We start from the raw sequence: 16,237 nt of genomic DNA on the forward strand, positions 1-16,237 counted from the left end.
AGTTACTTGTTATTTGCATTCATTACATGAGAAAGAACATATACTGAGCTTTTAACACCAATTTGTTTAGTTGAGTCTTTAACACAAAAAGAATGATCATCGTGGCTTATAAAGTGAATTATAAGATAATGCTATATTCTTTTTTATTTATTATTCTAAATATTTTTTGAGTAAAAATCTGATGTACTGAAATATCTTTTTAGAGGGAACTGGAATGTAATGTCAAATCCACCATATGTTTTATCTTCAAAATACACAAGAGCTAGGATTTCATACCAAAATGAAGTCATGCTGACCAACCATATATCATAACTCTTATATGAGAATTTATTGCCAGGGACTTTTCAGATGCCTGTTTACATGCTTTGCTTGTACATGCATTTTGAATTCTGTAATTTACCCATTTAGTGTTTTGAAAAAGCAATCTTATCATTTGGTACCTGAACGTCTGTTGTATAAGTGTATAATTAGGAGTTGGGCGAATATTGCCTGATCAATACGAGCAGGTCTGACGTCGGACGAGGCGATGATGACCGCACCGCTTTGTTTTGACTCTAATACATACTAGGCATACGTCAAATACTGAAATTCACAATCGACACAACTTAAGATCTGCACTTAGTAGTTTGTGGCAGTGTGTTGGTATCTAACAGCTTTCTGTTAAGTACATCCTAGGGTTTTACTTTGATATCATAGATGGGATATGATAATTATTAAAAGTGGTAAAATCTTGACTATGTTCTACCGGCATCAACTATGGTCTGGACAGGTTTATAATCGAGTCAAAGGACTGATCATTAAGCCGACTGAAGTACTCATTGTACATAACGTTTTAGTAGCAGTGTTCTTTAAATGTTTCCCCCACCTCATGACAATGAATTTATACTGTAATATAAACTGTAATGTGACATGTTCTGTGGAACAGTAGAAAGCGTCGGTGATGGCGACATTGTACAAAAGACTCCATAGAAAAGACGTGCATATTGAGTGAATATCTATAGGGGTATCTGTAAATGTCTAGTAACAGGAGCATTCTGTGCCCCTGACAGAGGAAGCATTGTCTCTCTGTATACCCTATAATAGAAATATGAAGTGGTATAATACACTAATAAAGCTATTTTGTGCAATAAATTACTCGCATTCCAAACTCTCTTAAGATACGGAAAAGAAAACAATGGTACCAGAGAGTTTTTCTTCTGACATTATCTTAGTAGAAATTGTTTTTGTCAGTCACAATCCATTTTCTTTGTCAACCATCATATGCGGTATTCAATATCCAGTAATCATTTCAAATTATAAGTGCCGTTACATAATAAATATTTCCCAAACGAAGACACCCCCGGCAACAGTAAACGCTATGTGCGCTAGCGAAGTAGTACTGCTAAGCAGATCCCCGCCGGTAGAGGAGGGCGGGTTGCTAGGCTTGACGTCGTGCATTCCTGGAGGAGGTTTGCCTAATTGATTAGTACTTCCGTCAGATGCACAGGAGTCCTTAACCGAACCCATCACAGTGACCTGGTATACGTTGCCCGCAAAGGTGATTCGTTCGTTTCTGGCCTTCAGCCTCTCGGTGAAATCGTCTAGGAACGAGGCAAACATCTGGAAACCTTCACGATAACTGCTGATTGTCTTCGTTAACCTGACCTTAAAGGTGAAGACGGAGACTACTGTTGAAATCGTTGGACTTTGAAGTACCTCTCTACACACCCCGCGGCGGCCTGGAAATTTCCACACCCCTTTACTGGCAATTTCGAAAATGTTGAGACCGAAGAGATAAAATAAGTTTAGGGCACAGATCCCTTTAGCTGCAGTGGCGTTGAAATCGTTTTCCGGAACCAACGCAAAATGGATGGGAAAATCAATGTTGAACAGGTATCGTATTGGAGTAAAACACTGGTCATCTTCTGTGTCTTCACAAGGTAACTGGAACGTGGAATTTTATAATAATAATAATAATAATAATAATAATAATAATAATAAATATATATATAGCAGTTATATATAAGAGAAAAAAAAGGGGAAGCCCATCTTCAAACATGGAATAAGATAGGACGCCCTCGAACCGTTTGTAACAATGTGTTTTCAGATCACTATCAATAGACGGATTAAGCAATTCAATCATAAGACACGGTTGTCGACATAGCGCATGCCTTATTGAGGTAATTAAAATTGCAAATCAGTATGAAACTGTTTTTATATGTTTTTGTTGGATCTAAAGTGCACTTTCTGGTGGCAATTAGGTGTTGCTACATAATCTTTTTAAAATTAAAAATTTTGTTTGTATATACGGTTCACACTCTTATCAAAATCACGTCATGCAAGAGTAAACAATCTTTACAATCATATTCTGTCCCTGTGATAAAAAATATATTATCGCAAGAGAATAATTGACATTGTATATTTACAAAGCAATATCTGTACATAAACTGTATGCCCACATATCAACGACTTACATGTTCCTGATCTGTGAAGTCTTCACACGGTTTCTTATATTGCACCCCAGTTGCGTCGAGCAAGACGGAATATCCCAGTGAATCGAATGATCGAGATCTTTCTAGAGAATTGAAAAATACAATTTTTTGAAATCTATGTAGTGATAAAAAGGGTCCTCGAGGATTTTAGCGGACACCTTATATCATAAATATTTGCTGGTATTGGCTCAGTTAATTTTTCTTAAGCTATTGAAAAATAAAATTTTATTTGCTTTTAGGATCGATGGTAATGGAAGAGTCAAAAAAGATTTTTATTATCATGGAAATGACAAAATGTGGGCAAGTCTTAAACAGTTGTAGCTTCACACGATACTGATGCTGAGCAACCTCAAGATTTATTTTAACTGTATGCCTGAAATAAAGATTTTGTAGTTTATTGTGAACATTTGCTAAAACTGCCGACTTCAAACTTCGTCACTCCATACCATCATCCGCGAAAATGAAATTTGACAGACATTAATAAACATCGCTGTAATTCCCGCAGAATATCTTTCCTGGCAATTCAACAAGGCATCAAAGCTGTCAAATGTACACACAAAAAGCAGAAAATAATGGTCCACAAAAAAAAGGTTACTGGAGATTCTGATGCAAAAATACCTGATGCTTATCAGCCAAGTCAACATTAAATTTTAATTGTGCACGAAATGTAATACGGATGTAAATATAATGTGTTAGGATTTAGGCCCATGAGTGTTCAAATTCACACTATGAAAATGCCAGAATGAGAAAATACAAAAATTCACAAAAGTGCATAAATTCAAGAAAAAATAAATGATAATGGTATCAAGCTTGTTTTCCAATTTGAGCTGTATGTCATACCTAAGAATCATTCTTGTAAGTTACAAAATAATATATATATATATATATATATATATATATATATATATATATATATATATAAGAAAAATAAACAATCTGGATTTCCAACAGAATCTGTATTTCAGTCCTACGTTTCTTTTCTGTAAGTTTGAGAAGAGTAAGTGACATGATTTTCCTTTTAAAAATGAAAAATGGTCACTATGGAGGCAGTGGCCATGATAGGTTTTTTTCAATTTTTATGCAATATTAATGTATAAAAAGCATAATCACCCCGATTCTTAAATCATGCACTGCAAGTAACATGGGTATTTAGAAAATGTGACCAGCAGGAGTCTTCAGGCCTATGAAACTTCAAAGTCACACCTTGAAAATACCAAACTGTAAACAAGAGATAACTGCACTGAAGTGAGTTACTTTCCATTTTAACACCTTTTTTACATAGGGCAAAATAACCCATTTACTTTCATTTTAATATGATCAACTAAGAACATTGCTGAGATGGGAAAACATCAATAGAACAATTTTGAATGTCCCATTTGCTCCATTCTGAGATTATGAACATAGTGAAGACTTGAATCTTGAATCTGACAAACTGCTATGAGTTTATTTCCATTTTTGACTTTATTACACAATACACGATAACAGATTCACCATCATTTTAATCAACTGACAATATTATTAAGATATAGAAAAGGACAAAGGAACACTTTTACGTATCTAATTAGTTGAATGATGGGAATGTTTACATGCCTAAGGATTGAACCTGAGGAAAAAAAACATTTATATACAAAACAGGCATAACTTATCAAAACTGAACCGATCAAGCTTATTTTTGATTTTGATCTGTATATAAAATCCATGATTCAGTCTGGCCAGTTTTAAATCTAAACATGATACGGTTTTCATTTTATGCCAGTAGTTAAAATATGCTGACAAAAGTAAGAAATGCATAGCTTTTGCAAAAATGGTCTGATCAAACTTATTTTTTTACTTCGACCTGTATTTCAGTAAAATTGATCACTCATGTGAGTTTCAGGACAATCGACCTATCGGTTTTCTTTGAAATGTGTTATCAGTACAGCAAATATGCTGAAAAAAAAGAGAGAAAAAAAAACAGCATTACATTTGAAAAATGGCCTGATCATGCTGCTTTTCGAACTTGACTTGCGCTTTATTAAAATTCATCAGTTCTGTAAATTTGAAGACAAAAGATAATTCGGTTTTCCACTTATAATGTTATTACTGAAAGTGCACAGCGACGACGCCGCCGCCGCCGCTGCCGACGACAGACGCTAAGTGTATCTATACGGACTTCATAAAAAGTTGCGAATAGTGGATGCATTACATGTACGTAAGCTTTGTTTTGGCGAGAAACTATTAATTATGTTCGCAGGAAACAAACTGAATAAAAGGACTGGACTTTCCACGATGTGCCGTTATAAAGTGGCGCCGGTGTAACGTGACACAGAGTCCGTCGAAACATAGAGTCCGCGGACCCCCGGTTTCAGAAACCGGGAGTCCTCATTAAAAACATAGGGTCCCTCTAGTGTGACAGAGAGTCCGTGTAATATAGGGTCCCCCGGACTCTCTATTACACGGACCTTCTGTCACGTTACAACTATAGCAAAACTCAGAGTCCGTGCTTGTCCTCTAATTTAAATATTTATACATGTATTAAGTGTTCAAAAGAATAGAAATCAATATTCGTATTGTATTACTACTGAACACGAAAAGGCGTTGACAATAAGAGTTACCGTGTTTCGGGTTTTCGGCAAAGCTTCCTTCGTGGTACAGTGGCAGAGATGCAGAGATGGAATAGAGGCTGTCCAGCAGCTGATATGGATATGGTGAGTAAACAGGTTCGTATCACACAGGAGCCCCATTTCAGAGTATTTATATAAACATATTCTTAAACTATAATTGGTCCTTTTTATCGATATACCAATGTTATTTTTTTATTTTATCATAATATTTAGTGAATACTTTTCGATGGTTAATCTCATTTTACGCTGGGTGTATTTTACTGCATTCACTAGATAAACCAACGTAAAAGCTAAACCCATCTAAAAATATACACCCGTGTATTAATGGGTACGCCTCAGGGAATTATAACTCTTCACACACGAGACCTATATATTTATGGAGGGTTCATCTTACTCGCAGTCAACTCACGATGGATCCTAAAGCGGTGCGGTTGTATTTATTAGAGGGAAAGTACCAAGCTGGGGCAACGTTGAACGCTAAAAGATGTTTGAGACGCACCGCTAAAAAACATTACAAGGTAAACAAAATACTAGCTGCGTATATTTAACACTGTTTCAGACTGTCAATTTGCAGGTTGTCATATACTTACATAATGCAAGAAGCATTGGTAAAAAAGTGTTCATTGGGTGTATACAAAGACACTGTAACTGCATGATAACACAAGCATTTTTTAATTTCGTATCAACCTTTTCGTCTCTATCTCATGGAGCGCGCATAGCGTATTTCTTAATTTCCCTTTTTTTCTAGCTACAAGATGGAATACTATGGTACAGAACTGAAAAGAAAATCAATAATGTTGAGGATGGAGGAACCACGGTCACTAACGGAAAATGGAGGAAAGTTGTGGAAAATTCTGAGGAGAAGCACACAATAATAAAGCAATTACATGACGAAAGTAAGGACGCAACTTATGTTCAGACTTATTATATTTTAAAATTATTTGGTTGGCATTATATGCTTTTAGTATTTTGCATTATCTTTAATGTCTCTTTTAATGTTTTAATGTACGTGGTCACATGGGAGTCACAAAGACTCTCCTCAAAGTGCAGCAACGTTTCTTTTGGCATCGCATGTCAGATGATGTAAAAAAATACATAGCTAGGTGCCATAGATGTCAAATGCAAAATCCAAAAGCTAAGAACACTACCCCTCCTCTCCGCCCAGTACCAGTGTCTAGTTGTAAGCCATGGAGCCAGGTAGCTACCCCTTTTTAATAATTACACATTAAAATATAGAAAAAAAGCTTAATAAAGATTACGAAATGGTTATCCATCAATTATTATACATGACAGGCCAAAATTTAACACACCCGCAATGCCTTTTTCCTTTAACACAGATATTACTTTATATTCATGTTATTATAAGATATCTATTACAGATTGGAATTGACCTTGTGGCAATGGAGGAATCGTACAACGGAAACAAGTACTTCTGTTCAGTGTTGTGCTATTTGACAAAACATGCTTCGGTAAAACCTTTTAAGAGCAAATGTGCCACTGAAGTAGCTTCATGCCTCCTTGATCTCATGATGATGTGAGTGTTTTATTTTATAGTGCTAAAACTTCTTCATTTTACCTGTGAATCATCTATGCATCTCGTCATTATTAAATAACATATTGAGATAATATATTAAACTCATGTTATCTTATATTTTATTTACTAATGCTATCGATTACCTGATTTAGATTTGGATTCCCGAGTGTGATCATCTCTGACCAGGGTCGGGAATTCAACAACCACCTCATTGATGAGATTTGTAAAACAACTAAAACAAGAAGACAAATAACCTCTCCATATCACCCACAGTCAAACGGCTTAACTGGTGAGTCGATCTGCTTCATACTAACTAAATCGGCGATCTTTTTTATTATTTAATAAATTTAGAACTTTCCCTATTAGTGCCAGTTCGAAATTTTAACGCAAACACATAGTAAATGTTACATATTTTTTTCTAATTCGCTTTTTTTAAACGCCTTTACAGTGTTTTTTTATTTTACTCTATAAGGTTTATAGTACCTCACCTTATAGTACCTCACGTTCTATACTGATTTCTATTGGCATTGATGATGCTATTTTACTTTATTGCTCTTCAAACACAGAGAGATTCAATCAGACCATTCAAAATAGTATGGCAAAGTCATACGACGACCCAAAAAGGTGGGACGATACCCTAGCGGGCTGTGTATTTGCCCGCTACAAGATTCCACCAAGACGAGTCTCTATTTCTTGATGTTTGGAGTGTATGTATTTTAATCGCATCAAATTGAAATATACTCTTATAAATCAATAAAAGAAAAAAATAGAGATTCACTTTTATTAAAAGTTGCAGTTGTAAACAATTATTTTTATTTCTATGTACATTCACTGATAGATGAAGACTGTTTTTTTTGTACACAGTGCTGACAATATGACAGATCAAATGCCAACGACATTTTGAATAATAACTGCCAATACACTTAATTTCAGGGAACCAAGTCTTCAAACTGATGAAGAAGTTGGTGAAATTGTGGAAGATGTGCATTCCAGGGTAGAAACCATTAACTACCTTAACAATATTGTCAGACAAGCAGCACAAAGGAACATCCGTACTGCCCAAGAAAAGCAAAAAAAAAAAAAAAAAAATAAAAATAAAATAAATAAATAAATAAATAAATAAATAAATAAATAAATAAATAAAACGACCTGAGACACCAGAGTGAAGTAGGAATTAATTTCTTGTTAATGATATACTAAGGATTAAAAACTTAAGTAATGTCTTATTTTCACAGAAAATCAATATGTTTATCAAATATATTGACATTGTGTAATTTCCTTTAAGGTACGTAGTATCAATGGTGTGTGGCATATATTCTTTTTTACCATCGATAATACATACCATTTTAAATATTTTTCACGAAGGACTTTCAGGTTGGAAGCAAAGTTTTAAAGAAAAACCTCAGAAGGGAAGATAGAAAGGGAGGCAAATCTGCCCCAAGGTACATGGGGCCATACACAATAGTGGCGAAGAAGCCAAACGGCACGTATATTCTGGAAAATTTACAAGGGAAAAAGTTTAAGAGGGCTGTGGGTGCTGGTCAACTAAAGCAGTACAGAGAAAATAGGTGATTTTTCTTTTTAAAAATTATAAAATGTAAAAAACATCTTTTATCTAATCTATAAAAACAATGTTAGCTATTGAAACATCAACTTTATATATATTGTCATTGCTTTTTCATTACCAATTTGGACGGCATTTACAGCACGTTGATTTTTCTTTATTTCAGAGCTGAAGGCGAAGCTGAAACCAGTTAAATATTAAAGAATGACACAAATGAGTATTTTGTAAAACAAAGATTGTAAACAATAAACATCCAGGCTTTCTGTATTCTTGTCTTTTTAATTCAATACATTTTATTTTTTATTGATAATTGGTTACAATTATATTGCACCAATATAACTATTACTTCAATGAAATGTATAAAGCGTACATATTGCAAAAAATAAGGAATATAGCCGTATTAGTACGGATTAAACTCCATTTTCTATTGCCTAAAATGCAACAATGAGGGGGCCCTCCGATTCAAAGCGGACTGTGTTCTGCCGGACACTCAGTTTTAAAACATAGGGTCCGCCGGACTCTGAAAGGGCCGGACTCTTCGGCACGCTACACCGGCGGCAAGACACGTAATCACGTAACTTCGACGCAATCAATTGGAAACAAACCCTTCCTATGATTAAAGTTATAGCTTCAAAGGAGTAGCTCACTCCTAATACCATTGTCTTTATACTACTTTTATTTTAATTTCTATTAGATTTAATTTTATCATTTTGAATTTTCATGCTCAGTACATGTATTTGCTTTTAAATAATTATCTTCGTCACGTATACATCCACTAAAAGGTCTTACTAGCACTCGTTTTTTTCATTATTTGATGCACGTGCTTTTTCACATTTTCCTTTTTTTATAAAAACTGGAACTTACCTGAGTCAGAACAGGGTGTAATGTCCAGCTCAAAACGCTTTGGTAGTCTACATAGCCAGCAGAAGATATTTCTTCCATAATAGTCTGATGACCACATCGGAAATCGCGTGATGGATATCGGTCCTGACGAACAAAGTTCCTCGTGCTCTGGGTCGGCGTCTATGCCACACTGAGGAGTCTCGACGCGTCCACTTGATGTTGAAACAATTGGCATGTGGTCAGATGGAATGCACGGTCTGCCTGGAGTGTTGGTTGGAGGATCAAATAACAAGGCACACCCTTGCGTTCGTCTGACCTGTTCCACAACATCCTCAGCACGGGTGAAGTTGAAAAATGTATCAACACCAAATGAAAAAACGCTGGCGCATGTTGCGTAAAAATCCCATTGTTGGACAGTTGCTATACCGTGGCACACTGCACAGTGTTTGTTATGAAATGTCAATTTAGTTGCTAAGTCAGACACGGGAACAAGGCGGTCAGTTTCACTGGTATTTCGCGGCCCTTCGCATTTAGATCGCACGGTGTCATAGGGCCATTCCTCTGGGCATGAAGTCACCATCCAGAAGTGTTGGCTCTGAAGTCCTCTGAAAAGTGCTGTAGACTGCAAGAGGCATTCGATGTTATTTGGGTTTAAGCGCACTCCCGCCGATGGCAAAGGCTCTTTGCAGTCAAAACAACAGTCTTGAAACAAAGTGCAAAATTCGTCGCAGAAGCACCATGTCTGAACAACTAAACTACCTGCGCAGAATCTTTTGGGCAAGCTAAAAGGAAAGGACGAGCAATTCCACTGAGTCGGTGTTGATTCGCTAGATGTTGTCGGGTCCCATGTGAAAGTTATGCCAGACAGATCCCTTTTTCCTCGGTCTCCACTTGTCTCTCTTCTCGTATCGATTGGAAAGGTAGCAGTTCTTGCATTCCAAGGTAAATTTCTCTCGTCGGTGAACACTCTCTCACGCAGGACTACTGTTACCGGTTCTGCCACATCGCTGTTTTCTACGCCAGAAGAATTGGTGAAATTGGCTCTTGTCGAGGTGGGTAGAAAGTGTAATGGTGAATCCCTGTTGAAGTCATTCTGAATAGAGACTTCAGCTGAATGACGGCGAGTTAAAACCGATCCAGGTGAGATAGTATCACCGGGGATGGTTTGGTTGACTAACGCGTTGGACCGTCCCTTCGAATCGTCGTGTGGGTCCACGCCTAACACTCCTCGCAGAAACAGAAAAAATAATGCAAATTGCCGGAGTTTACTTCGCAATGGTGAACCCATTGCAAAGACCGCAAGCTACCACCGCACTGTTTCCAATATCCAGTTTGCACGTTCTAAACAAACTTTTATAGTTGATAGCACGCTATGTAATAAATGGTGGTAAGATGTTTATGAAACAATTTGCATAAGGTCCATATCGACAGTCGCTATAAGCTGAGCAACAGATGAAAACAAGGAATGGTAATCTGTGACGGATTACAGATTTAACACGTGGGGGTAAATAATCACGCAAATTAAATGTTTCGATACTTCAGATGGTAGATCGTAGTGAATGACGGAAGAAGTTAAGAACTCTTGTATGTTCATTGTTTGCATGAAATTTTTCAGGAAATTTATCTTTGCATGTAATACACTGAGATCATAAGTAGTTTAAAAGATATGCCAGGCAATGCTCTTGAATGTCACAAATACGTAGGTGGTGCCTTCGGGGAACAGAAAAATTCACAGCACCACAAGTCTCACAGGACCAAGGAACACCATAGATCGCATTCCCAGTAAGGGACATACGATGTCGCAAAGTGTGCAAGAAGCACAAAAAACAAGTAATTGTTTATATTTAAATATTACGTATTAATTTGGATAAAATTTCCATTAGAATCTGTTGCAAAATAGGCCAAGAAATGGTGCTACTGTGGGTGCATGAAATAAATGGCGGTAAGATGTTTATGAAAAAAATTGCATAAGATGCCATATGGACAGCCGCTATAAGCTGAACAACAGATGAAAACAAAGAATAATCTATGACGGATTACAGATTTAACACTTGGTGGTAAATAATCACACAAATTAAATGCTTAAATACTTCAGATGGAAGATAGAACTCTTGTATTTTCATTGTTCGCAGACAAGCCGCACTTTACATAGAAACAAACTGTTTTAACGAAATCATTATTTGAAAGAAATTTATCTTTGCATGTTATACACTGAGATCATTGGTAGCTGAAAAGATATGCCAAGTAATCCCCTTGAATGTCACATATCCGTCCGTGATGTCTTCGGGGAACAGAAAAATTCTAAAATCGCCTCACAGTATCAAGAAACACCAAAGATCGCAACCAGTAAGTGACATACAACGTCGCAAAGTGCGCAAGAAGCACATACAGCAAGTGATTGTTTACATTTAATCCTATGTATTTATTTTGATAAAATTTCCATAAGAATCTGCCGTAAAATAGGTCAAGAAATGGTGCTACTGTGGGTTTTACTGATTTATTAAGCCTTTTTTATGAATTTGGTATGAGGACACAATAGCTAGAACATATTTGCTAAAAACTGCACTTTATAAATCGTGTTTCAAATCAATATGAGAATAATCGTTTAAATCAAACCCAAGGAAAAACGTTTTCAATTTTCTGCGTGTCATCATCATAGACATGCATTTAATTGTTCTCATGGGCAATTTTGTCTACTCACTAAGTAACACTTTAAGCCCCTCCACCTTATCGCCTTATCGAATTCAGTGAATAATGTTCTCCACATGCAACGGCTGAATGCAGAATCTTGTGATCACCTTAGAGGAAGTTTCAAATTAAGGGGACCGGGATAGGAGGGGGTTAAGAGAATGATTTCATGATAATAAATGATTTACGCAACCAGCTTGCCCATGCAATGACTCATCCAAGAATGGAGCTTTGTTCCACAGAAACTTTTTCAGACATTAATTATCTCAATGAGGAGGCCTTGTGAAGCACGTGTGGTTTGCAGGGGCGCACACACACAAAACTGAACATCTCAATGAGGAGGCCTTGTGAAGCACGTGTGGTTTGCAGGGGCGCACACACACAAAACTGAACATACAGTAGCTCTTTTAGTCATTCTTATGATTGATAATTATTAAGTTTCGAAGTTAATAAACTAAATATCTTCCTTGTAACTTCTCTTTTTCTTAGTGCTCGGCACTTCTTTCGAGAAAGATATTTCTAAGATATCACAAAACATAACCAGAGTATCCAGGCAAGAGAGGATAGTACATGAAAATGATTTGTGATATATACATATAATGACTTATTTTAACATGCAAATGTATTAAACGTATATCAGTTATTTCTAGAATCGACTTTGAGTACATAAAAAAATTAATAAAAATGAATATGATATTTGAAATAGAACTAAATGCTAAACAATAAAGGTCAACACAGTCATCATTATTTAAGGGATATATAATATATAAACATAATAGCTTACTTTAAATTGTCGATTTATTAAACGTATGTCAATTAAGTAAAGAATCAACATTTTAATAGATGAATAAATGAATGATTAAAATGAATATAATATGTAAAATTTAATTGAGTGCTAAACAAAAATAGTCAACACAGTCATCATTCTTTGGTAAACAGACGACGCGAATGAAGCGATAAGTTAAGGATTACTGAGTGTGTGGACACGTAGACTGCTTTCAAGCCTGCAGAACACAAACATAATTAAGGAACAGAAATCTATGACGGATTACAGATAACCCACGCAGGGTCTTATAAACAAGCAAATTAATGGTTCTCGTATGTAAGCCAGTAGATTCTGGTAAACTATGTAAGAAATTGGAACCTGCAGCGTTCTCAATCTTTGGCAAGCAGAAGAATATGCGAAAATGCATTAAGTTTACGAAATAATTATTTTGACAAAATCTCTCTTTGCATTCAATACACGTAGTTTTTCAGACAATACAGGTTATCTCCCTGGGCGTCACAATGCTGGCCGTGGTGCTGTGGGGGAACAGAAAAAAATCCTAAAATCGCCTCCCAGTACCAAGAAGAAAAACGAGGTCATCACCCCTTGTACGGGTCGAAAAATGTCGCGAAGTGTGCAACAAATATCGCAAAGATAACAGTTAACAAGTGATTGGTTAGTTCGTTTATATATGTTTCAATATTACGTGTTTATTTTGTTAAGTTCTCAGCTCGTCCAATGGCTCATCCAAGAATGGAATTCCTTTCCACAGCAGTTGCTTCAGACTTTAATAATGTCAAAGAGAAAGAGGTGCGAAGCATGTGTGGTTTCTAGAGGCGGGCATATGACGGTGAAAATAGCTGTGAATTCAAATTAAGCCAATGTAATGGTTGAATATTATCATTTGCAGCTTTAATGTCATTGAACAAAATCGTTCATTGCAATTTCTGCTTATTTAAGTACCCCCTCAGTATGAAATTGGAAACCCTAGCAAGCGAAGGTATTAGTACTTCAGCCAGTAGGATGTTGTTAAAGAGGAGGAGCGCAGGTTTAAATTTTAACTTATGTCTCGGAACTCCTCTGATTTGGAGTGGGGAATGAAAGGGGAGCTGTCTTGAATTACGACCGACAAGCACTCGATTCCCCCCCCCCTTCCACCATTGTGTGAATAAATATTAAGATATTTTATTTCAGTATTGACGTCCCTTTGCTTACTAGATGTTGAAGGTTTGGTTACATTAAGATTAAATACATTTCAACCTACTACTGTGTGGTTTCATTAGGATTAACTTAAGATTAACTTACTACAGCGTCATTTCATCAGGATTAACTTTAAGTTAACCTTTCGCTGTGTGGTTACATCAAAACCGAAATGGCTGTTTGGTGGCAATTGTTCATGTATATGCATTTGTAATTGTTATTTTCGTGCTATAAGTAGTTACAAGATGTCGCCCGCACAAATCCAATATTTGTCCAATATAATTTTCAACTGATTTATTTGCTTATTAAGCCGAGACTTATAAATGATTCTAAGAATGTAGACAGGAAAAGATGGAAAGCCTGCGAGCCTACCTTAATACTGGTTAATACTTCCACGCAGCTACAACAGCGAGAGAGAGAGAGAGAGAGAGAGAGAGAGAGAGAGAAGATTGAGAGAGAAACAAACTGTGCAAAGTATCTAATACAGCTGTTTTTATGTTCTTGTGTTTTAGCTGACTAAAGCTATGTTTAATGTATATGTGAAGTACATACGTCGACCATGACAATAAGTTGACCATGATCAGTAATGTTTCGAGTAGAACTCACACAAGAATCTGTTGAAATTAAAACCATTTTAGTGTTGCCCTGTGTATGTGTTTGTTTCTAGTAAGTTAGCGATTGAACCATCCCTATATTCTAACAAACATATATGATATTGACTTTAGTTACTCTCATCTAGTAGGCCTACGTGTCTTTACATTGTCTCAATTTGTTAGGAGGCTATGATGAAAAGAGAATGGCCTTTTGAAGTTCTTTGGCAGCACCACTGCCAGGCTAGGGAGGTACTAGTATTTCAAGCAATGATGGTATATTTTATGGAAACAATGTCCTCGTCAAACTATTGGAACGCTAGTGTTTCCAATTCCATACATCATTTACCCAGACCTGCTGGCTGAAGCATTAATACCTTCGCTTTATATATAAATATAATGCATGTAGTAGGACAGGTTATTGCACACAAACATAGCACTTGTCTCAGTCTCACTTTGACCTTCTCACCTTGGCATGACCTTGGGATCACTTGGGATGGTCCAATCATTATTATTTGTTGCCAAATCCATTCCATTGTGACAAATGTGACATTGAGCGGACATGGCATTCTTCAAACTTGAACCCCTCGTACAATTGGTTAACTGAAGGCCACGTTCATAGCAAAAACTAGGGAAATACCGAACAAGGAATGTGTTCGAGTAATTGACAATGTTTCGCAACGTAAGTGTGCCTCCAATGCAGTGTCGAACCATTTGGAACATATTTTTGAAGCGAACATAACTTTTTAGCAAATCGACCAACCGACTGAAACTTTGGTGACTGAGAATACGCACACTGAAGTTAAAATCCAGGAAATTTGTTGAAATTGTATGGACCCTTGTTGGATTTAATAATTTTGTATGAATTTTGTGTATTTTTCTTTTTGGGTCACCCTATATTTATTGCTATATACCCGGTTACTTAGTGGCAAATATCGTAATCATAAGTATAAATATTTCATATTAACAATGTTAACTGATTTTCCTAGCGTTCTGAAAAGAGCCCTGCCTTGGAGTTAGTACGGTACACGTATATGACTTCTAAATACACGTTGAATATACGTTTAAGATCACACGCCTCCCCACACGTCGTCCCTGAGGGGGGACAGTCATTAAATCTCATCTCCATTGGGACGACACATGGGGAGGCGTGTGAGAGGCGGAGAGACTATTAAAAGATTAGGCGGTTTTTATTTCATGTACGTCCGCCATATTTAGTCCCCAGGATTTGTAAAGCCTGGCTCATTCGTTGTGAATGCGATCTAAGGGAGTGTTCCTGTAAGCTTTTCGTACTAGCTGGGTCGATCTTACTCCCCGGGGTTTCTCGCTAAATTGCATTCAGTTTAAGCGGCTGAAATATCTGGCACGCCTCCTCCTAACTTAAGTACTTGGGTAAAGTCAGGGAAATTTTGTGGTCCATGATGTTGTTCATGTTGCATTGGCACGCCAGACAATTAAGCTGATTATATTGACTGCACTTTAGGGAGAACCTCCGCTGAGTTTAATAGATCCTGCTAGTATGAAAAGATTAAGATTAAGGGTATGATGAGTCTAAGAAGACAAGAACCTCCCGCCGATTCCATTAAAATGGTATGTTAAAATCCAGTGCCAATACTAGCCCACTTCATGTAATATTATGAGAGGGACATACGAGGGTCCTGTTGGGTATTTTACCCGTTGACGTATTCACTGTGATTTGTGGACCCTCTCATTCGGAAAACTTATCACACCCTAAACACCACCGTAGCGTCTGTCACACGACCCAAAACCTTGACCCTGGACCCCTAGACGGCAGATCAGGCGACTTAACCTAGAGTCATTACATAAGAGGCACATAATTCGTTTCAACGCGTCACTCAGAGAGGGCGTCTGATCACCCTTAAGAACCATGGATATGTTTGCAGAAAAACCCTGGGGTAAGCGCCCTTACTGGGGGGTTGGGTTCAACTACGACCATCAGTGGGTGCTGACAGATAAA

General features: G+C 36.8%; 1 protein-coding gene across 1 annotated transcript; it reads right to left on the reverse strand.

Annotated features, from left to right (window-relative positions):
- Positions 1-1,248: 1,248 nt before the first annotated feature.
- Positions 1,249-10,686, reverse strand: LOC147762735 (uncharacterized). The gene is made up of 3 exons (XM_087010175.1): positions 9,037-10,686; positions 2,454-2,554; positions 1,249-1,923 (listed from the first exon to the last, which is right to left on the reverse strand). The coding sequence occupies exons 1-3, from the start codon at positions 10,301-10,303 to the stop codon at positions 1,306-1,308; spliced, it is 1,986 nt and encodes a 661-aa protein (XP_086866301.1). The 5' UTR covers positions 10,304-10,686; the 3' UTR covers positions 1,249-1,305.
- Between the last annotated feature and the right edge of the window lie 5,551 nt (positions 10,687-16,237).

The sequence above is a fragment of the Lingula anatina genome, chromosome 4, assembly GCF_051362555.1.
Source record: "Lingula anatina isolate TDL-2025a chromosome 4, LinAna3.0, whole genome shotgun sequence".
Taxonomy (NCBI): domain Eukaryota; kingdom Metazoa; phylum Brachiopoda; class Lingulata; order Lingulida; family Lingulidae; genus Lingula; species Lingula anatina.

Excerpts from the sequence above, each read along its gene's own strand:
- LOC147762735 (XM_087010175.1), bottom strand. The coding sequence starts at position 10,303 with ATGGGTTCACCATTGCGAAGTAAACTCCGGCAATTTGCATTATTTTTT. Across the intron at positions 2,555-9,036 it reads TACACCCTGTTCTGACTCAG|AAAGATCTCGATCATTCGAT; the intron begins GTAAGTTCCAGT and ends TCAATTCTCTAG. Across the intron at positions 1,924-2,453 it reads ACTTCACAGATCAGGAACAT|TTACCTTGTGAAGACACAGA; the intron begins GTAAGTCGTTGA and ends TCCACGTTCCAG.